The 23,721-nt window shown below is 44.7% G+C and overlaps 1 protein-coding gene across 1 annotated transcript in view; it reads left to right on the forward strand.

The window, feature by feature from the left end:
- The window catches only part of GRK4 (G protein-coupled receptor kinase 4), a 221,929-nt gene that overhangs the window by 65,199 nt on the left and 133,009 nt on the right, over positions 1–23,721 (forward strand). Inside the window, exons 3-4 of the mRNA XM_038745522.1 lie at positions 9,637–9,749; positions 23,350–23,427. Of these exons, the coding sequence (XP_038601450.1) occupies positions 9,637–9,749; positions 23,350–23,427 (191 nt within the window). The remainder of the gene's footprint in view (positions 1–9,636; positions 9,750–23,349; positions 23,428–23,721) is intronic.

The raw sequence follows: 23,721 nt of genomic DNA on the forward strand, positions 1-23,721 counted from the left end.
CGGTATCTTAATAATAATAATAATTATGGTATTAGTTAAGTGCTTTCTATGTGCCAAGCACTGTTTTAAGCACTAGGGTAGATACAAGGTAATGAGGATAAAAGCAGTGTGGCCTAATGAATATAATAATAATAATGGCATTTATTAAGTGCTTACTATGTGCAAAGCACCGACCCGGGACTCGGAAGGATCTGGGTTCTAGCCCCGGCTCCGCCGCTTGTCTGCTGTGTGACCTTAGGCAAGTCACTTCACTTCTCTGGGCCTCATCTGTAAAATGGGGATTAAGACGGCGAGCCCCATGTGGGACAGGGACTGTGTCCTACCTAACAATAGTAATGGCATTTTATTAAGCGCTTACTATGTGCAAAGCACTGTTCTAAGCGCTGGGGAGGTTACAAAGTGATCAGGTTGTCCCACTGTGGGTTCACAGTCTTAATCCCCATTTTACAGATGAGGGAACTGAGGCCCTGAGAAGTGAAGTGACTTGCCCGAAGTCACACAGCTGACAGTTGGCAGAGGTGGGATTTGAACCCATGACCTCCGACTCCAAAGCCCGGACTCTCTCCACTGAGCCACGCTGCCTGATTACCCACTGTTGGGTAGGGACTGTCTCTATATGTTGCCAACTTGTACTTCCCAAGCGCTTAGTACAGTGCTCTGCACACAGTAAGCGCTCAATAAATACGATTGATTGATTGATTGATCTACCCCAGTGCCTGAAACAGTGCTTGACACATAGGAAGTCCTTAACAAATGCCCTAACCATTATTACCTTGGACAAGTCAATTTCCTTTTCTGGGCCTCAGTTCCCTCATCTGTAAAATGGGGATTAAGACTGTGAGCCCCATGTGGGACAACCTGATTACCTTGTATCTCCCGCAGCGCTTAGAACAGTCCCTGGAACATAGTAAGCGCTTAACGCACTCCACAATTATTGTTATTATTCCTGTTGAAAGTCACATTTTCCATAGAAGTTCCAAGGACCTAACATTTCTTGAAGCCCTTTAGTATTTGAAGCAGCAGAGAAGCAGCGTGGCTAGAGAAGCGGCTTGGCTCAGTGGAAAGAGCCCGGGCTCGGGAGTCAGAGGTCATGGGTTCTAATCCTGACTCTGCCACTGATCAGCTGTGTGACCTTGGGCAGGTCACTTCACTTCTCTGTGCCTCAGTTCCCTCATCTGTAAAATGGGGATGAAGACTGTGAGCCCCACGTGGGACAACCCGATCACCTTGTAACCTCTCCAACGCTTAGAACAGTGCTTTGCACATAGTAAGCGCTTAACAAATACCATCATTATTATTTGAAGAGACGCTCAGCTTGATAACTGTAGTTAATCAACTGCTCAGAAAATAAGGTCTCCTTCCTCTCAGATGGTGCAGCTGAATAACTTTTGACACCTGTCTACATGTTTTGTTTTGTTCATTCATTCATTCAATCATATTTATTGAGCGCTTACTGTGTGCAGAGCACTATACTAAGCGCTTAGGAAGTACAAGTTGGCAACATATAGAGACGGTCCCTACCCAACAGCGGGCTCACAGTCTAGAAGGGGGAGACACAAAACAAAACAAAACATATTAACAAAATAAAATGAATAGAATAAATATGTACAAGTAAAATAAATAAAGTAATAAATATGTACACACAAATATACATATATACAGGTGCTCTATTCTCTATGCCGTATTCTCCCAAGCGCTTACTACATCGTAGACGCTTAATGCCACTGATTGATTGATGACGACACGTTGTCCGTCTCCCCCTTCTAAACTGTTAGCCTGCTGTTGGGTAGGGACCGTCTCTATATGTTGTCGACTTGTACTTCCCAAGCACTTAGTACAGTGCTCTGCACACAGTAAGCGCTCAATAAATACAATTGAATGAATGAGTAAGTGCTCCATAAATATGACTGAATGAATGAAAGTGGAACCGAGTCCAACCTGATTAGCTTGTATCTCCCCCAGCGCTTAGTTCAGTGCCTGGCACATAGTAAGCGCTTAAGAAATAACATTAAAAAAAAATGTTTCGTTCATCACAAACCCTTGAGAACGGGAATTCTCATGGGTTTTAGCGGAAAAGCAGTTGGGAAATGGATCAGGTGGTCTCCCCACTGATGTTTCTGCCAGTTTCAGGGTTTAACCAAACTCTCTAAGCCTCAGCATTTTTAAGAACTTGTTAAATGATTCCAAGGGAGAGATCACTCATTCCTTTCCTTTGAACGAGTCACGGCAAAGGTATTCCCTTCCTGCTCCTGGGGCGTTCTGCCGATTGGGAAAATCCGTCTGGAACTGCACAAACTCACACACACGTACAGGCACGATGGTATTTCGATTTCACAGAAATTTTGCGTGGCGAAGTGCCTCGGCAGGAGGGAATTGATTCATTCATTCAATCATATTTATTTATTTATTTATTTATTTATTTATTGGCATTTATTAAGCGCTTACTATGTGCAGAGCACTGTTCTAAGCGCTGGGGGGATACAAGGTGATCAAGTTGTCCCACGTGGGGCTCACAGTCTTAATCCCCATTTTACAGATGAGGGAACTGAGGCGCAGAGAAGTTAAGTGACTTGCCCAAGGTCACACAGCAGACATGTGGTGGAGCGGGATTTGAACCCATGACCTCTGACTCCAAAGCCCGGGCTCTTTCCATTTATTGAGCTCTTACTGTGTGCAGAGCACTGTACTAAGCGCTTGGGAAGTACAAGTTGGCAACAAATATACCCAACAACGGGCTCACAGTCTAGAAGGGGGAGGCAGACAACAAAACAAAACATGTGGACAGGTGTCAAAATCGTCAGAACAAATAGGGAATGTAACTGGAAGAAAAAATTGTCCCGATTCTTCCCGGCGGCGTGGGGGAAAAACTACAACTAAGAGGGGAAATCAAAATACATACTCGAAATTTATGAATGAATGTCTGCGTTTTTTGTTCTGTCATACTCTCATTCATTTATTCAGTGGTATTTATTGTGCGCTTACTGTGTGCAGAGCACTGTACTACGCACTTGGGAAGTACAAGTCGGCAACATATATACCCAACAACAGGCTCACAATCTAGAAGGAGGAGACAGACAACAAAACAAAACATGTGGACAGGTGTTAAAATCGTCAGAACAAATAGGGAATGTAACCGGAAGAAAAAATTGTCCCGATTCTTCCCGGCGGCGTGGGGGAAAAACTACAACTAAGAGGGGAAATCAAAATACATACTCGAAATTTATGAATGAATGTCTGCGTTTTTTGTTCTGTCGTACTCTCATTCATTCATTCAATCGTATTTATTGAGCGCTTACGGTGTGCAGAGCACTGTACTAAGCGCTTGGGAAGTACAAGTTGGCAACATATTGAGACGGTCCGTACCCACCAGTGGGCTCACAGTCTAGAAGGGGGAGACGGAGAACAAAACAAAACGTATTAACAAAATAAAATAAATAGAATCAATATGTACAAATAAAATAGAGTAATAAATCCATACAAACATATATACATATATCCAGGTGCTGTGGGGAGGGGAAGGAGGTAAGGCGGGGGGGGATGGGGAGGGGGAGGAGGGGGCTCAGTGTGGGAAGGCCTCCTGGAGGAGGTGAGCTCTCAGTAGGGCTTTGAAGGGAGGAGGAGAGCTAGCTTGCACACAGTAAGCACTCAATAAATACGAATGAATGAATGAATGAATGAATGAATGAATGAACTAAAAGAAGAACTAGCATATTCAATTGTATTTATTGAGCGGCTTATTGTGTGCAGAGCACTGTACTAAGCGCTTGGGATGTATAAGTCGGCAACATATAGAGACGGTCCCTACCCAACAAGGGGCTCACAGTCTAGAAGGGGGAGACAGACAACAAAACCAAACATGTGGGCAGGTGTCAAGTTGTCAGAACAAATAGAATTAAAGCTAAACGCACATCATTAACAAAATAAATTGAAGAGTAAATATGTACAAGTAAAATAAATAGAGTAATAAGTCTGTACAAACATATATACAGGGGTTGTGGGGAGGGGAAGGAGGGAGGGTGGGGGGGATGGGGAGGAGGAGAGGAAAAGGGGGGCTGAGTGTGGGAAGGCCTCCTGGAGGAGGTGAGCGCTCAGTAGGGCTTTGAAGGGAGGAAGAGAGCTAGTTTGGTGGATGTGTGGAGGGATTGGGGGCAGTCCAGGCCCCGGGGATGACGTGGGCCGGGGGTCGACGGCGGGACAGGCGAGAACGAGGCCTAACGGTGAGGAGGTGAGCGGTGGCAGAGGAGCGGAGGGTGCGGGCTGGGATGGAGAAGGAGAGAAGGGAGGTGAGGGAGGAGGGGGCGAGGGGATGGACAGCCTTGAAGCCGAGAGTGAGGAATTTTTGCTTGATATATGACCCGGTACGTGGGTTATTTCTTAAGAGCAAGTTTTCACTTTCTCTTGGAAAGGCAACTTGCAAATTTGTGGGTGGTTTCACTTTGCTTGAGCTTTTCCATTTTGTTGTTGTTTTTGTTTTTTACTCTCTGTCCATCTGATGTCTTGTGGTATTTTGGTGATTTTTCCAAGTCGAAGAAGGATCATAATTTATCCACCTTTGACCTCGGGTCCCTCGAACCCAAGGCTTTTCCGGATCGTTTCAGGGTCTTCTGTTTCTGAACTGTGGCTTTTCGATCCCACATCATTGTCATTCATTCATTCATTCATTCAATCATATTTATTGAGCGGGAAGCAGCGTGGCTCAGTGGAAAGGGCCCGGGCTTTGGAGTCAGAGGTCATGGGTTCAAATCCCGGCTCCCCCAATTGTCAGCTGTGTGACTTTGGGCAAGTCACTTAACATCTCTGCGCCTCAGTGACCTCATCTGTAAAAATGGGGATTAAGACTGGGAGCCCCCCATGGGACAACCTGATCACCTTGTGACCTCCCCAGTGCTTAGAACATTCATTCATTCATTCATTCAATCGTATTTATTGAGCGCTTACTGTGTGCAGAGCACTGTACTAAGCGCTTGGGAAGTACAAGTCAGAGACGGTCCCTACCCAACAACGGGCTCACAGTCTCTCTCTGGGCCTCAGTTCCCTCATCTGTAAAAGGGGAATTGAGACCGTGAGCCCCTCGTGGGACAGGGACTGTGTCCAACTCAGTTTGCTCGTATCCACCCCAGCGCTCAGTACAGTGTCCGACGCATAGTAAACGCTTACTAGTTGCCATCTTTCTGACTGTATTTTCCGGGTGGATTCTTCGATAGCCCTTTGGTGCTGAGCGTTGCACGCGCCCTTCGTTCCCATGGAGACTGTACTGACACATCTGCTTCTCTCGGAACATTTTTGTCCCTCCTTGGCGAGGGCTGAGGAAAATCCGTCGCTTCGTGGTGGGTCCAAAAAAAAAAAAGATATTTTAATTGGGAACCTTCCTAATATAACTACCGCAACTGGGGTCTCGAAAATGTAAAATTTTCACTGACACAGCTTCCCGAAAATCAAATTTACTCGCAGAATTACGTTGCGGTGCCCCAGTTGATTGTACAGTCGTTGCTGTCTGTTGTTGCAACGAGCAGTTGTAAAGGAATAACGATGACAAAGAATTACATCTTCTTTCCCCCCTCTGGCAACCCAACAATTTGCATACTGCATTTTCACCTGATGATGCATTGACTGGTTAATTTTTTGGGTTTTTTTTTTTTTTTTTTGATTCCCGAAAGCGGCTTTGACTGGTTTCCTGGAGTGAGCGATGAGTTTTGGGAACGCTTGCATTAAGGCATATTTTACAGCTTACTATTAAAGACATTCATCCCTGACCTATGCGCTTCCGTCTTTTCAAAACCTCGGATTTTACGGCGTTACTAGGGATCCCTAGGCGACATGAGCGCTTAGAACAGTGCTTTTCACATAGTAAGCGCATAAAAAATGCCATCATTATTATTATTATAGTAAGCGCTTAACAAATACCATTATTATTATTATTATACATAATTTTAAGATCCAGCTTAGAGTCTAGAGTGTAACATTTCTCCACATCAGTGATGTTTTATAACATAATCCCAGACCGAGGGAGGCAACGGGGTCGAGAGGAAAGAGCACGGGCCGAGTGAGACCATGGATCCCGTGTTGGGTCGTATCTACCCCCGTGGTTCAGTCATTCAATCGTATTTATTGAGCGCTTACTATGTGCAGAGCACTGTACTAAGCGCTTGGGAAGTACAAGTTGGCAACATAGAGGGACGGTCCCTACCCAACAGTGGGCTCACGTAGTCAGCACTTGAAAAACGCCAGAAACGGAAGAATCAATCAATCAGTCAATCATATTTATTGAGCGCTTACTGTGTGCAGAGCACTGTACTAAGCGCTTGGGAAGTACAAGTCGGCAACATATAGAGACAGTCCCTACCCAACAGTGGGCTCACAGTCTGAAAGGGAGAAGCAGCGTGGCTCAGTGGAAAGAGCCCGGGTTTGGGAGTCAGAAGTCGTGGGTTCAAATCCCGGCTCCACCGCTTGTCAGCTGTGTGACTTCGGGCAAGTCACTTCACTGCCCTGTGCCTCAGTTCCCTCATCTGTAAAATGGGGATTGAGACTGTGAGTCCCATGTGGGACAACCTGATTACCTTGTATCTCCCCCTGTGCTTAAAACAGTGCTTGGCGCATAGTAAGTGCTTAGCAAATGCCGTTATTATTATTACTACAGGATTATCAGGTCGCACATAGGGGTCACATTCTAAGTAGGCAAGAACACGGCTATTGAAACCCCATTCTGCAGATGAGGGGACTGAGGCACGGAGAAGTGAAGTGTCTTGCCCAGGATCGCACAGCAGGCAAGTAGCAGAGCTGGGATTCGAACCCGTGACCTCTGACTCCCAAGCCCGGGCTCTTCCCATTAGGCCACGCTGCTTCCCCGTTAGGATAGGATCCTAAGGTCAGGAGTGCCATCTTTGAAAATGGAGGGAGGAAGGGAGAGAGAGACAGAGTGAGACTGTGAGCCCACTGTTGGGTAGGGACCGTCTCTATATGTTCCCAACTTGTACTTCCCAAGCGCTTAGTACAGTGCTCTGCACACAGTAAGCGCTCAATAAATATGATTGATTGATTGATTGATTGAGAGGGAGAGAAAAATGTTTCTCCATCTCTATCCCAGCCCGCACCCTCCGCTCCTCTGCCGCCGCTCACCTCCTCACCGGGCCTCGTTCTCGCCCGTCCCACCGTCATTCCCCGGCGCAAATCCTCCTCCGGCCCGGAATTCCCTCCCTCCGCACATCCACCAAACTAGCTCTCTTCCTCCCTTCAAATCCTTACTGAGCGCTCACCTCCTCCAAGAGGCCTTCCCAGACTCAGCCCCCTTTTTCCTCTCCTCCTCTCCATCCCCCCTGCCCTAACTCCATCCCCTCCCCACAGCACTTGTGTATATTTGTACATATTGATTACTCTATTCATTTTATTAATGATGTGTATATAGCTATAATTCTATTTATTTTGATGGTACTGACACCTGTCTGCTTGTTTTGTTTTGCTGTCTGTCTCCCCCTTCTAGACCGTGAGCCCGCTGTTGGGTAGGGACCGTCTCTAGATGTTGCCAACTTGGACTTCCCAAGCGCTCAGTGCAGTGCTCTGCACACAGTAAGCGCTCAATAAATACGATTGAATGGATGAATGAAATGAATGAGGATCCTAAGGTCTCCAAAATAACCTCAGGGCCGGGAGCCTTTACCATTCACCACAGGTTGGACGAAAGAACGGACAGATTTCAGTGTGGCTCAGTGGAAAGAGCCCGGGCTTTGGAGTCAGAGGTCATGGGTTCAAATCCCAGCTCTGCCACTTGTCAGCTGGGTGACTTTGGGCAAGTCACTTCACTTCTCTGGGCCTCAGTGACCTCATCTGGAAAATGGGGATTAAGCCTGTGAGCCCCACGTGGGACTGCTTGCTTACCTTGTATTACCCCAGCGCTTAGAACAGTGCTTGGCACATAGTAAGCGCTTAACAAATACCATAATTATTATTATTGTTAAACAGGGACTTGTAATTAGTACAGTGCATTGCATGCAGTAAGCGCTTAGTAATAATAATAATAAATGCGATCGAATGAGTGGTGTCATGACCTGGTGCAAATCACTTCACTTCTCTGCGCCTACAACTTGCTTATCTTGTATTACCCCGGTGCTTAGAACAGTGCTTGGCACATAGTAAGCGCTTAACAAATACCATAATTATTATTATTATTATTAAACAGGGACTTGTAATTAGTACAGTGCATTGCACACAGTAAGCGTTTAGTAATAATAATAATAAATGCGATCGAATGAGTGGTGTCATGACCTGGTGCAAATCACTTCACTTCTCTGCGCCTACAACTTGCTTATCTTGTATTACCCAGTGCTTAGAACAGTGCTTGGCACGTAGTAAGCGCTTAACAATACCATAATTATTATTATTATTATTAAACAGGGACTTGTAATTAGTACAGTGCATTGTACACAGTAAGCGCTTAGTAATAATAATACTCAGTAAATGCGATCGAATGAGTGGTGTCATGACCTGGTGCAAATCACTTCACTTCTCTGCGCCTACAACTTGCTTATCTTGTGCTTAGAACAGTGCTTGGCACATAGTAAGCGCTTAAAAAATACCATAATTATTATTATTGTTAAACAAGGACTTGTAATTAGTACAGTGCATTGCACACAGTAAGCACTTAGTAATAATAATACTCAACAGATGTGATCGAATGAGTGGTGTCATGACCTGGTGCAAATCACTTCACTTCTCTGCGCCTACAACTTGCTTATCTTGTGCTTAGAACAGTGCTTGGCACATAGTAAGCGCTTAAAAAATACCATAATTATTATTATTGTTAAACAAGGACTTGTAATTAGTACAGTGCATTGCACACAGTAAGCACTTAGTAATAATAATACTCAACAGATGCGATCGAATGATTGGTGTCATGACCTGGTGCAAATCACTTCACTTCTCTGCACCTACAACTTGCTTATCTTATATTACCCCAGTGCTTAGAACAGTGCTTGGCACATAGTAAGCGCTTAACAAATACCGTAATTATTATTATTATTATTAAACAGGGACTTGTAATTAGTACAGTGCATTGCACACAGTAAGCGCTTAGTAATAATAATAATAAATGCGATCGAATGAGTGGTGTCATGACCTGGTGCAAATCACTTCACTTCTCTGCGCCTACAACTTGCTTATCTTGTATTACCCCGGTGCTTAGAACAGTGCTTGGCACATAGTAAGCGCTTAACAAATACTATAATTATTATTATTGTTAAACAGGGACTTGTAATTAGTGCAGTGCATTGCACACAGTAAGCGCTTAGTAATAATAATACTCAGTAAATGCGATCGAATGAGTGGTGTCATGACCTGGTGCAAATCACTTCACTTCTCTGGGCCTCTGTTACCTCATCCGGAAAATGGGGATGAAGTCCCATGTGGGATAGGGACTGTGTCCAACTCAATTTGCCTGTATCCACCCCAGCGCTTAGTTCAGTGCCTGGCACAAAATAAGCACTTAACAAATACCACAGTTATTATTATTGTTATTATTATTATTGCTCTTTGTTGCTCAACTGTACTTTCCAAGCGCTTAGTCCAGTGCTCTGCACACAGTAAGCGCTCAATAAATACGATGGAATGAATTTCTTTTTTCTTTTCTCCCCTCTCTCCCCCCAGAAAAGGAGTATTACAGTCTCTGTGACAAGCAGCCCATAGGAAGACTTCTTTTCAGGCAATTCTGCGATACAAAACCCGATCTCAAGCGGTGCATCGAATTCCTGGATGCGGTGGTAAGCGGTCGATCCCAGTTTTCGGAATTCCCCAACGTTTCTGGGAAGCAGAACTTTTCAGGGAAGCAGCTCAGTGGAAAGAGCCCGGGCTTTGGAGTCAGAGGTCATGAGTTCGAATCCCGGCTCCGCCACATGTCTGCTGTGTGGCCTTGGGCAAGTCACTTCACTTCTCTGAGCCTCAGTTCCCTCATCTGGAAAATGGGGATTAAGACTGTGAGCCCGACATAGGACAACCTCATCAGCGTCTTTTAGACAACCTCATCAGTCTTTTAGACTGTGAGCCCACTGTTGGGTAGGGACCGTCTCTATATGTTGCCATTTTGTACTTCCCAAGTGCTTAGTACAGTGCTCTGCACATAGTAAGCGCTCAATAAATACGATTGATGATGACTTCACTTCTCTGAGCCTCAGTTCCCTCATCTGGAAAATGGGGATGAAGACTGTGAGCCCGACATAGGACAACCTCATCAGTGTGAGAAGCAGCGTGGCTCAGTGGAAAGAGCGCAGGCTTTGGAGTCAGAGGTCATGGGTTCAAATTCCGGCTCCGCCAACTGTCAGCTGTGTGACTTTGGGCGAGTCACTTCACTTCTCTGTGCCTCAGTTACCTCATCTGCAAAATGGGGATTAAGACTGTGAGCCTCCAGTGGGACAACCTGATCACCTTGTAATCTCCCCAGCACCTAGAACAGTGCTTTGCACATAGTAGGTGCTTAATAAATGCTATTATTATTATCATCAATCAATCAGTCAGTCAATCAATCATATTTATTGAGCGCTTACTGTGTGCAGAGCACTGTACTAAGCGCTTGGGAAGTACAAGTTGGCAACATATAGAGACAGTCCCTACCCAACAGTGGGCTCACAGTCTTAAAGGAGTCTCACAGTCTCATCACCTTGTATCCCCTCCCAGCGCTTAGAACAGTGCTTTGCAGTAAGCGCTTAACAAATACCATTATTATTATTATTATTATAATTATTATTTTCTCTTACGTGAAATGAAAAAGTACAGTGAGGAGGGCCTTGGGGCTGCATAAGACCTAAGAGGTGATGTAAGAGTGGATGAACCAGTTTTCTTGGTGTCAACTTATCTGAGCCCGCTGTTGGGGAGGGACCGTCTTTATAAGTTGCCAGCTTGTAATAATAATAATAATAATAATAACGATGGCATTTATTAAGCGCTTACTATGTGCAAAGCACTGTTCTAAACGCTGGGGAGGTTACAAGGTGATCAGGTTGTCCCACGGGGGGCTCACAGTCTTCATCCCCATTTTCCAGATGAGGGAACTGAGGCCCAGAGAAGTGAAGGGACTTGCCCAAAGTCACACAGCTGACAGTTGGCGGAGTCATCCCCCCATCTTACCTCCATCCCCCCATCTTACCTCCTTCCCTTTCCCACAGCACCTGTATATATGTATATATGTTTGTACATATTTATTACCCTATTTATTTATTTATTTTATTTGTACATATCTATTCTATTTATTTTATTTTGTAAGTATGTTTAGTTTTGTTCTCTGTCTCCCCCTTTTAGACTGTGAGCCCACTGTTGGGTAGGGACTGTCTTTATATGTTGCCAATTTGCACTTCCCAAGTGCTTAGTACAGTGCTCTGCACACAGTAAGCGCTCAATAAATACGATTGATTTAGATCTTTTAGACTGTGAGGCCACTGTTGGGTAGGGACTGTCTCTATATGTTGCCAATTTGTACTTCCCAAGCGCTTAGTACAGTGCTCTGCACATAGTAAGCGCTCAATAAATACGATTGATGATGATGATGATGATGAGTCGGGATTGGAACCCATGACCTCTGACTCCAAAGCCCGTACTCTTTTCCACTGAGTCACGCTGCTTCTCACGCTGCATTTTGGTGGTGCTTCTTGGACTTCCCAAGCGCTTAGTACAGTGCTCTGCACACAGTAGGCGCTCAATAAATACGATCAAGTCAAATTGGATTCAGAAATTCCTTTGGGATAATGTTCTGTTCCGCGTAGGATTGCGTTTCAAGGAGTTACGAGTCGCACGGCTCAGACTGAAAGATTTTGAAGCGGCCCGCGGTTTTCGATTCGCTGTCTCGCTGTCTTGCTAGGAGGAGCAGGGGCGGGAAACTGAGAAGATAATAAGAATAATGATGATGATAATAACAATAATAATAATGGTAAGCGCTTATTATATCATCATCATCATCAATCGTATTTATTGAGCGCTTACTGTGTGCAGAGCACTGTACTAAGAGCTTGGGAAGTACAATTTGGCAACATATAGAGACAGTCCGTACCCAACAGCGGGCTCACAGTCTTGCGAGGCACTGTACTAAGCGCTGAGGTCGAAAGCGCTTGGTACAGTGCTCTGCACACAGTAAGCGCTCAATAAATACGATTGAATGAATGAATGATGTGAAGCTGAGGCCCAGAGCACTGAAGTGATTTGCCCAAGGGCGAACAGTGAGGAGTTGGTGGAGCCACGGAAACTCCGTCTGTCTGTGGCGCGTGCACGAGAGAGTGTGTTTGTGTGTCTGTGTGTGTCTGTCTAGATGGTGAGTCCATTGTTGGGTAGGGATTGTCTCTATTTGTGGCCAAATTGTACTTCCCAAGCGCTTAGTACAGTGCTCTGCACACAGTAAGCGCTCAATAAATACAATTGAATGAATGAATGAATATGCAAGGCACTGTACTAAGCGCTGAGGTCGAAAGTGCTTAGTACAGTGCTCTGCACACAGTAAGCGCTCAATAAATACGATTGAATGAATGAATGATGTGAAGCTGAGGTCCAGAGCACTGAAGTGATTTGCCCAAGGGCAAACAGTGAGGAGTTGGTGGAGCCATGGAAACTCCTCTGTCTGTGACACAAGAGAGAGAGAGAGAGAGTGTGTTTGTGTGTCTGTGTGTGTCTGTCTAGATGGTGAGTCCATTGTTGGGTAGGGATTGTCTCTATTTGTGGCCAAATTGTACTTCCCAAGCGCTTAGTACAGTGCTCTGCACACAGTAAGCGCTCAATAAATATGATTGAATGAATGAGTGATGCGAGGCCCAGAGAACTGAAGTGATTTGCCCAAGGGCAAACAGTGAGGAGTTGGTGGAGCCATGGAAACTTGTTTTGTCTATCGCTTTCGGTCTGTGGCGAGAGAGAGAGTGTGTTTGTGTGTCTGTGTGTGTCTGTCTAGATGGTGAGTCCATTGTTGGGTAGGGATTGTCTCTATTTGTGGCCAAATGGTACTCCCCAAGCGCTTAGTACAGTGCTCTGCACACAGTAAACGCTCAATAAATACGATTGAATCATCATCATCATCATCATCAATCGTATTTATTGAGCGCTTACTATGTGCAGAGCACTGTACTAAGCGCTTGGGAAGTACAAATTGGCAACATATAGAGACAGTCCCTACCCCACAGTGGGCTCACAGTCTTAAAGGGGGAGATAGAAAACAAAACCAAACATACTAACAAAATAAAATAAATAGGATAGATATGTACAAGTAAAATAAATAAATAAATAAATACAGTAATAAATATGTACATGAATATGAATGAAGGAGTGATGTGAAACCGAGGCCCAGAGAACTGAAAATATTTATTTTATTTTGTTAGTATGTTTGGTTTTGTTGCCTGTCTCCCCCTTTTAGACTGTGAGCCCACTGTTGGGTAGGGACTGTCTCTATATGTTGCCAATTTGTACTTCCCAAGCGCTTAGTACAGTACTCTGCACACAGTAAGCGCTCAATAAATATGATTGATTGATTGATTGATTGATTGAAGTGATTTGCCCAAGGGCAAACAGTGAAGAGTTGGTGGAGCCATGGAAACTCGTTTTTGTCTATCTCCATCTGTCTGTGGCAAGAGCGAGAGAGTGTGTTTGTGTGTCTGTGTGTGTCTGTCTAGATGGTGAGTCCATTGTTGGGTAGGGATTGTCTCTATTTGTGGCCAAATTGTACTTCCCAAGCGCTTAGTACAGTGCTCTGCACACAGTAAGCGCTCAATAAATACGGTTGAATGAATGAGTGATGTGAAACCGAGGCCCAGAGAACTGAAAATATTTATTTTATTTTGTTAGTATGTTTGGTTTTGTTCTTTGTCTCCCCCTTTTAGACTGTGAGCCCGCTGTTGGGTAGGGACTGTCTCTAGATGTTGCCAACTTGTACTTCCCAAGCGCTTAGTACAGTGCTCTGCACACAGTAAGCGCTCAATAAATACGATTGAATGAATGAATGAATGATACAAGCAAATCGGGTTGGACACAGTCCCTGTCCCATCTAATAATAATAATGATGATGATGGTAATTTGTTAAGCGCTTTTTTTGGGTGGCATTTATTAAGCGCTAACTATGTGCAAAGCACTGTTCTAAGCGCTGGGGAGGTTACAATAATAATAATAATAATGATGGCATTTATTAAGCGCTTACTATGTGCAAAGCACATAGTACTATGTGGGAAATAGTGTGGCTCAGTGGAAAGAGCCCGGGCTTTGGAGTCAGAGGTCATGGGTTTGAATCCCGGCTCTGCCACATGTCTGCTGTGTGACCTTGGGCAAGTCACTTAACTTCTCTGAGCCTCAGTTACCTTATCTGTAAAATGGGGATTAAGACTGTGAGCCCCCCATGGGACAACCTGATCACCTTGTATCCCCCCCAGCGCTTAGAACAGTGCTTTGCACATAGCTCTTAGGAAATACCATTGCTATTATTATTAATAATAATATTAGCAATATTATTATTAACAATAATAACAAATACCATTATTGCTAATAGTGCTAATAATTGCTAATAATAATATTGCTAATTATTGCTAATTATTATTAGCAATTATTAGCATTATTAGCAATAATGGTATTTGTTATTATTGTTAATAATAATAATAATGGTGTTTGTTATTGTTGTTAATAATAATAACAATGGTATTTGTTGTTATTGTTAATAGTAATAACAATGGTATTTGTTATTATTGTTAATAATGATAATAATGAAAAGGAGCTAGAGGCAGTAGGGTGGCTTAGTTGGAAGAATCCGGGTCCGGGAGTCAGAGGACCTGGGTTCTAATCCCTGCTCCGCCACTTGTCTGCTGTGTGACCTTGGACAAGTCACTTCCCTTCTCTGGCCCTCAGTTCCCTCACCTGTAAAATGGGCATTAAGACTTTGAGCCTCATGTGGAACAGAGTCTAGCCTGTTTATCTTGTATCGACTCCAGGGTTTAGTACAGTGCCTGGCACGTAGTAATAATAATAATAATAATGATGTCATTTATTAAGCGCTTACTATGTGCAAAGCACTGTTCTAAGTGCTGGGGAGGTTACAGGATAATCAGGTTGTCCCACAGGGGGCTCACAGTCTTAAACCCCATTTTACAGATGAGGGAACTGAGGCCCAGAGAAGCTAAGCGACTTGCCCAAAGTCACAGAGCTGACAATTGGCGGAGCTGGGATTTGAACCCATGACCTCTGACTCCAAAGCCCGGGCTCTTTTCCACTGAGCCACACTGCTTCTCAAGTAAGGAGCAACGTGGCTCAGTGGAAAGAGCCCGGGCTTGGGAGTCGGAGGTCGTGGGTTCTAATCCCGGCTTCCCCACTTGTCAGCTGGGTGACCTTGGGCAAGTCACTTCACTTCTCTGGGCCTCAGTTCCTCATCTGTAAAATGGGGATGAAGACTTCGCACTATGTGCGAAGCACTGTTCTAAGCGCTGGGGGGGGATACAAGGTCATCAGGTTGTCCCACGTGGGGCTCACAGTTTTAATCCCCATTTTACAGATGAGGGAACTGAGGCCCAGAGAAGTTGAGTGACTTGCCCAAAGTCACACAGCTGACAATCAATCAATCAATCATATTTATTGAGCGCTTACTGTGTGTAGAGCACTGTACTAAGCGCTTGGGAAGTAGAAGTTGGCAACATATAGAGACAGTCCCTACCCAACAGTGGGCGCACAGTCTGACAAGTGGCGGAGCCGGAATTTGAACCCGTGGCCTCTGGCTCCCGAGCCTGGGTTCTTTCCACTGAGCCACGCTGACTTGCGTGAGGTCACGTGGCAGATAGTAATAATAATAGTAATAATAATGATGGTATTTGTTAAGCGCTTACTATGTGCCAAGCACTGTTCTAAGCACTGGGGGAGGTACAAGGTGATCAGGCTGTCCCACGGGGGGGCTCACAGTCTTCATCCCCATTTTACAAATGAGGGAACTGAGGCACAGAAAATTGAAGTATGTATGTTGCCCATTTGTACTTCCCAAGCACTTAGTACAGTGCTCTGCACATAGTAAGCGCTCAATAAATACGATTGATGATGATGATGAAGTGGCTGCAACAAGGCCGCACAGCAGACAAGTGGTGGGATTAGAACCCACACCCTCTGACTCCCAAACCCGGGCTCTTTCCATGAGGCCACGCTGCTTCTCAAGTGGCGGAGGCAGGATTCGAATCCACGACCTCCGACTCCCAAGCCCGGGCTCTTTCCACTGAGCCACGCCGCTTCTCTTCACTTTGGTGGGAACCCACCATCTGTATCCAGATAATTTTCCAGTCAGCGGATCTTTCCTCTTCATTCATTTATTCAATTCGTTCAGCCGTATTTATTGAGCGCTTACTGTGTGCAGAGCACTGTACTGAGCGCTTGGGAAGTCCAGTTCGGCAGCAGACAGAGCCAATCCCTTCCCAACTTGTACTTCCCAAGCGCTTAGTACAGTGCTCTGCACACAGTAAGCGCTCAATAAATACGACTGATTGAATGGGCCCGCAGTCTAGAAGCAGCGTGGCTCAGTGGACAGAGCCCGGCCTTTGGAGTCGGAGGTCGTGGGTTCTAATCCCGGCTCCACCACTTAATAATAATAATAATAATAATGATGGCATTTGTTAAGCGCTTACTATGTGCAGAGCACTGTTCTAAGCACTGGGGGGGATACAAAGTGATCAACCTGTCCCACATGGGGCTCACAGTCTTAATCCCCATTTTACAGATGAGGTAACTAGGGTCAGAGACGTTAGGTGACTTGCCCAAGGTCACGCAGCAGACATGTGGCAGAGTCAGGATTCGAACCCATGACCTCTGACTCCAAAGCCCAGGCTCTTGCCAGTGAGCCACACTGCTTCTCTACACTTGTCAGCTGTGTGACTTTGGGCAAGTCGCTTCACTTCTCCGCGCCTCAGTTCCCTCATCTGTAAAATGGGGAGGAGGACTGTGGGCCCCCCGTGGGACAAGCTGATCACCTTGTAACTTCCCCAGCGCTTAGAACAGGGCTTTGAACGTAGTAATAATAATAATAATAATAATAATAATAATAATAATAATGACATTTATTAAGTGCTTACTATGTGCAAAGCACTGTTTGTGTAATAAATGCCACTATTATTATTATTATTAGAAGGGGGGAGATGGACAACAAGCTAAAACAAGTAGTCAGGCGAGTCTCAAGTCTTGGCAGCTCGCGATGGGCAAAGATCCCCGGGCTTTGGAGTCAGAGGTCGTGGGTTCGAATCCCGGCTCTGCCAACTGTCAGCTGTGTGACTTTGGGCAAGTCACTTCACTTCTCTGGGCCTCAGTTCCCTCATCTGCAAAATGTTGATTAAAATTGTGAGGCCACCGTGGGACAACCTGATCACCTTGTAACCTCCCCAGCGCTTAGAACAGTGCTTTGCACATAGTAAGCGCTTAACAAATGCCATCATTATTATTATTATTATTATTATTATCATTATCCGTCACCTGCCTCGCCCTCCAAGCCGGAGGAACCGGCTACTCTAGATCTCTCCGAAGGGACAGGAGCGACGAGGCCGGGGGGAGACGCTCCCGGAGACGCCGACACCCCAGCGTCAGGGTCTTAGAAGCAAGATCCCACTCTGGGGAGCCAGAGGTCGTGGGTTCGAATCCCGGCTCTGCCACTTGTCAGCTGTGTGACCTTGGGCAAGTCACTTCACTTCTCCGGGCCTCAGTGACCTCATCTGGAAAATGGGGATTTAAGACTGTGAGCCCCCAGTGGGACAACGCGATCACCTTGTATCTACCCCAGTGCTTAGAAAAGTGCTTGGCACATTGGAAGCGCTTAACAAATATGATAATAATAATAATAATGGCATTTATTAAGCGCTTACTATGTGCAATGCACTGTTCTAAGCGCTGGAGAGGTTACAAGGTGATGAGGTTGTCCCACAGGGGGCTCACAGTCTTCATCCCCATTTTACAGATGAGGTCACTGAGGCCCAGAGAATAATAATAATAATAATAATGATGGTATTTGTTAAGTGCTTACTATGTGCAATGCACTGTTCTAAGTGCTGGGGAGGTTACAAGGTGATGAGTTTGTCCCACAGGGGGCTCACAGTCTTCATCCCCATTTTACAGATGAGGTCACTGAGGCCCAGAGAATAATAATAATAATAATGATAATAATGATGGTATTTGTTAAGCGCTTACTATGTGCAAGGCACTGTTCTAAGCTCTGGGGAGGTTACAAAGAGATCAGTTTGTCCCACGGGGATCTCACAGTCTTCATCCCCATTTTACAGATGAGGGAACTGAGGCCCAGAGAATAATAATAATAATAATAATAATAATGGTATTTGTTAAGCACTTACTATGTGCAATGCACTGTTCTAAGCTCTGGGGCGGTTACAAGGTGATCACATTGTCCCATGGCGGGGGAATCACAGTTTTAATCCCCATTTTACAGATGAGGTCACTGAGGCCCAGAGAAGTGAAGTGACTTTTCATTCATTCCTTCATTCAATCGTATTTATTGAGCGCTTACTGTGTGCAGAGCACTGTACTAAGCGCTTGGGAAGTCCAAGTTGGCAACATATAGAGACGGTCCCTATCCAACAGTGGGCTCACAGTCTAGAAGGGGGAAACAGAGAACAAAACAAAACATATTAACAAAATAAAATAGAATAAATATGTACAAATAAAATAAATAAATAAATAGAGTAACAAATACGTACAAACATATATACATATATGCAGGGCACACTTGCCCAAAGTCACACAGCTGACAATTGGCAGAGCCGGGATTTGAACCCATGACCTCTGATTCCAAAACCCAGGCTCTTTCCACTGAGCCACGCTGCTTCTCTATCATCATATTTATTATCATATTTAAAATGTCGTCATTATTATTATTATTTGGATTTCTTCAGGCAGGCTTTGCACTACTGAGGAAGAACAGCTCAGCCTTCATTCAATCCGTTGTATTTATTGAGCGCTTACTGTGTGCAGAGCACTGTACTAAGCGCTTGGGAGAGGACAGTACAACAATAAACAGACACATTCCGTACCCACGACGAGTTTACAGTCTAGAGGACTCTCATGCCCTCTTCCCTCCTGCCAGGGGTGAAAACCCTTGGGAAAAATAAAAGGAAATTTGCATAGTTTTTAAATGGTATTTAATAATAATAATAATGGCATTTATTAAGCACTTACTAAGTGCAAAGCACTGTTCTAAGCACAGGGGAGGATACAATAATAATAATAATAATAATGATGGCATTTGTTAAGCGCTTACTATGTGCAGAGCACTGTTCTAAGCGCTGGGGGTGGATGCAAGGTGATCAAGTTGTCCCACATGGGGCTCCCAGTCTTAATCCCCATTTTACAGATGAGGTAACTGAGGCTCAGGGAAGTTAAGTGACTTGCCCAAGGTCACACAGCAGACATGTGGCGGAGCCGGGATTCGAACCCATGGTCTCTGACTCCAAAGCCCGGGCTCTTCTCCACTGAGCCACGCTGCTCCTCTACAAGGTGATCAGCTGATACAAGGCGATCAGGTTGTCCCACAGGGGACTCACAGTCTTAATCCCCATTTTACAGATGAGGTAACTGAGGCACAGAGAAGTTAAGTCATTCATTCAGTCATTCAGTCATATTTATTGAGCGCTTACTGTGTGCAGAGCACTGTACTAAGCGCTTGGGAAGTACAAGTTAGCAACATATAGAGACGGTCCCGACCCAACAACGGGCTCACAGTCTAGAAGGGGGAGACAGACGACAAAACAAAACATTTTTTAACTGGTTACTCTGTGAAAGACAGTCAATCGTATTAGAGTTTATTGTGTGCAGAGCACTGTACTAAGTGCTTGGGAAACATATTTATTACTCTATTTATTTATTTATTTATTTATTTTACTTGTACATTTCTATCCTATTTATCTTATTTTGTTGGTATGTTTTGTTTTGTTCTCTGTCTCCCCCTTTTAGACTGTGAGCCCACTGTTGGGTAGGGACTGTCTCTATGTGTTGCCAATTTGTACTTCCCAAGCGCTTAGTACAGTGCTCTGCACATAGTAAGCGCTCAATAAATACGATTGATTGATTGATTGAAAGTACAATATAGCAATGAACAGACACATTGCCGGCCCACAACTAGCTTACAGTCTAGAGTCTACAGTCTAGGAGGAGCAGCGTGGCTCAGTGGAAAGAGCCCGGGCTTTGGAGTCAGAGGTCCTGGGTTCGAATTCCGACTCCACCACATGTATGCTGTGTGACCTTGGGTAAGTCACTTCACTTCTCTGAGCCTCAGTTACCTCATCTGTAAAATAGGGATTAAGACTGTGAGCCCCACATGGGACAACCTGATCACCTTGTAACCCCCCCAGCGCTTAGAACAGTGCTCTGGACATAGTAAGCACTTAAAAAATGCCATTATTTATTTATTTTATTTTTAGAGGGAGAGAAGCACTTTAATAAGCGCTGCGGTAATAATAATAATAATAATAATAATAATAATAATAATAATAATAATAATGATAGCATTTGTTAAGCAGTGCAAGCACTTTTTATGCTATTTCATTCATTCAATTGTATTTATTGAGCGCTTACTGTGTGCAGAGCACTGTACTAAGCTCTTGGGAAGTACAAGTCACACAGCTGACAATTTTTTAAGCGCTTACTATGTGCCGGGCACTCTACTAAGCCCTGGGGTCGGTACAAGTTAATTAGGTTGGACACAGTCCCTGTCCCATATGGGGCTCACAGCCTTAGTCCCCATTTTTCAGATGAGGAAACTGAGGCCAAGAGAAGTGAAGTGACTTGCCCAAGGTCCCTCAGAAGACAAGTGGCGGAGCAGGGATTAGAACCCCCTTTCTCCTCTCCCCGTCCCCATCCCCCCCCGCCCTACCTCCTTCCCCTCCCCAAAGCATCATCAATCGTATTTATTGAGCGCTTACTATGTGCAGAGCACTGTATATATAGTGCTGAGATCAAAGCACCTATATATATGTTTGCACAGATTTATTACTCTATTTCTTTTACTTGTACATATTTACTATTCGATTTATTTTGTTAATGATGTGCATTTAGCTTTAATTCTATTTGTTCTGACGACTTGACACCTATCCACATGTTTTGTTTTGTTGTCTGGGAGTCAGAAGGGCTTGAGTTCTAATTCATTCATTCATTCATTCATTCATTCATTCAATTGTATTTATTGAGCACTTACTGTGTGCAGGGCACTGTACTAAGCGCTTGGGAAGTCCAAGTTGGCAACGTATAGAGACGGTCCCTGCCCAACAGCGGGCTCACAGTCTAGAAGGGGGAGACAGACAACAAAACAAACCATGTAGACAGGTGTCAAAATCATCAGAACAAATAGAATTAAAATTAGGAGGCCTTCCCAGACTGAGCCCCTTCCTTCCTCTCCCCCTCGTCCCCCTCTCCATCCCCCCCATCTTACCTCCTTCCCTTCCCCACAGCACCTGTATATATGTATACATGTTTGTACAGATTTATTACTCTATTTATTTATTTTACTTGTACATATCTATTCTATTTATTTTATTTTGTTAGCATGTTTGGTTTTGTTCTCTGTCTCCCCCTTTTAGACTGTGAGCCCACTGTTGGGTAGGGACTGTCTCTATATGTTGCCAATTTGTACTTCCCAAGCGCTTAGTACAGTGCTCTGCACACAGTAAGCGCTCAATAAATACGATTGATGATGATGATGATGATGATGAATTAAAGCTATGTGCACATCTCTGCCACATGTCTGCTGTTTGACCTTGGGTAAGTCATTCATTCATTGAATCGTATTTATTGAGCGCTTACTGTGTGCAGAGCAGTGTACTAAGCGCTTGGGAAGTCCAAGTTGGCAACATATAGAGACGGTCCCTACCCAACAGTGGGCTCACAGTCTGGAAGGTGGAGAGAAGTCACTTCACTTCTCTGTGCCTCAGTTCCCTCATCTGGAAAATGGGGATGAAGACTGTGAGTCCCATGCCCGCTGCTGGGTAGGGACTGTCTCTATATGTTGCCACCTTCCCAAGTACTTAGTACAGTGCTCTGCACACAGTAAGCGCTCAATAAATACGATTGAATGAATGAATGAATGAACTTGCACTTCCCAAGGGCTTAGTACAGTGCCCTGCACACAGTAAGCACTCAATAAATACGATTGAATGAATGAATGAATGAACCTGATCTCCTTGTATCTACCCCAGCGCTTAGAACAGTGCTTGGCACATAGTAAGCGCTTAACCAATACCATTATTATTATCATTCTCTGTTTCCGTCTTCCCTCATCTGTAAAATGTGGATCAGGAGGGTGAGCCCCACATGGGACAGGGACTGTGTCCAGCCTGATTAACTTGTAGCTACTCCATTCATTCATTCAGTCGTATTTATTGAGCGCTTACTGTGTGCAGCACACTGTACTAAGCGCTTGGGAAGTACAGGTTGGCAACATAGAGAGACGGTCCCTACCCAACAGCGGGCTCACAGTCTGCTCCAGCTCTCAGAACAATGCTTGACACATAGAAAGCGGTTAGCCAGTACTATAATAATAATAATAATAATGATGGCATTTATTAAGCGCTTACTATGTGCAAAGCACTGTTCTAAGCGCTGGGGAGGTTACAAGGTGATCAGGTTGTCCCACGGGGGGCCCCCAGTCTTCATCCCCATTTTCCAGATGAGGTAACTGAGGCCCAGAGAAGTGAAGTGACTTGTCCAAAGTCACCCAGCTGACAACTGGCGGAGCCGGGATTTGAACCCAAGACCTCTGACTCCAAAGCCCGCCCTCTTTTCCACTGAGCCACGCTGTTTCTCTATCTAATTACTCCCCCTCGTCCCCCTCTCCATCCCCCCATCTTACCTCCTTCCCTTCCCCACAGCACCTGTATATATGTATATATGTTTGTCCAGATTTATTACTCTATTTATTTATTTTACTTGTACATATCTATTCTATTTATTTTATTTTGTTAGCATGTTTGGTTTTGTTCTCTGTCTCCCCCTTTTAGACTGTGAGCCCGCTGTTGGGTAGGGACCGTCTCTATATGTTGCCAATTTGTACTTCCCAAGTGCTTAGTCCAGTGCTCTGCACATAGTAAGCGCTCAATAAATACGATTGATGATGATGATGATGAAGTGACTTGCCCAAAGTCACCCAGCTGACAACTGGTGGGGCCGGGATTTGAACCCATGACCTCTGACTCCAACGCCCGCGCTCTTTTCCACTGAGCCACGCTGCTTCTCTATCTAAGTACTCTCTAATTATTATTATTGTTCCTAGAGCATGTGAGGGAAGTTTGGATTCGAATCTTCTCCGTGCCTTCTTTTTTCACTTCTCATGGTGAAAAATGGAGCTTCTCTGGGCCTTCAACTTAAGTTTTCGTTCTGCTTCGTTCTTTTCAGGCCGACTACGAGGTGGCTTCAGATGAAAACCGTAAATACTGTGGCCTCGCGGTGTTAGAGACGTACTTCAACAATGGGGTGAGCTGTTTCTGTAGTGATACCATTTGTTGTCTCTCTTCCTTGCGTCCATCAAATTAGCCAGTGAAACGGCTCATAGGCTGACAGTAGACATGATGGCGTTAATCAATCAATCAATCGTATTTATTGAGCCTTACTGTGTGCAGAGCACTGTACTAAGCGCTTGGGAAGTCCAAGTTGGCAACATATAGAGACGGTCCCTACCCAACAAAGGGCTCACAGTCTAGAAGGGGGGCTAAGCTAAGCGCTCACTGTGTGGCAAACACTGTTCCGCTCAAAAGGGTAGATACAAAC

Source organism: Tachyglossus aculeatus, chromosome 4 (assembly GCF_015852505.1).
Source record: "Tachyglossus aculeatus isolate mTacAcu1 chromosome 4, mTacAcu1.pri, whole genome shotgun sequence".
Lineage (NCBI taxonomy): Eukaryota > Metazoa > Chordata > Mammalia > Monotremata > Tachyglossidae > Tachyglossus > Tachyglossus aculeatus.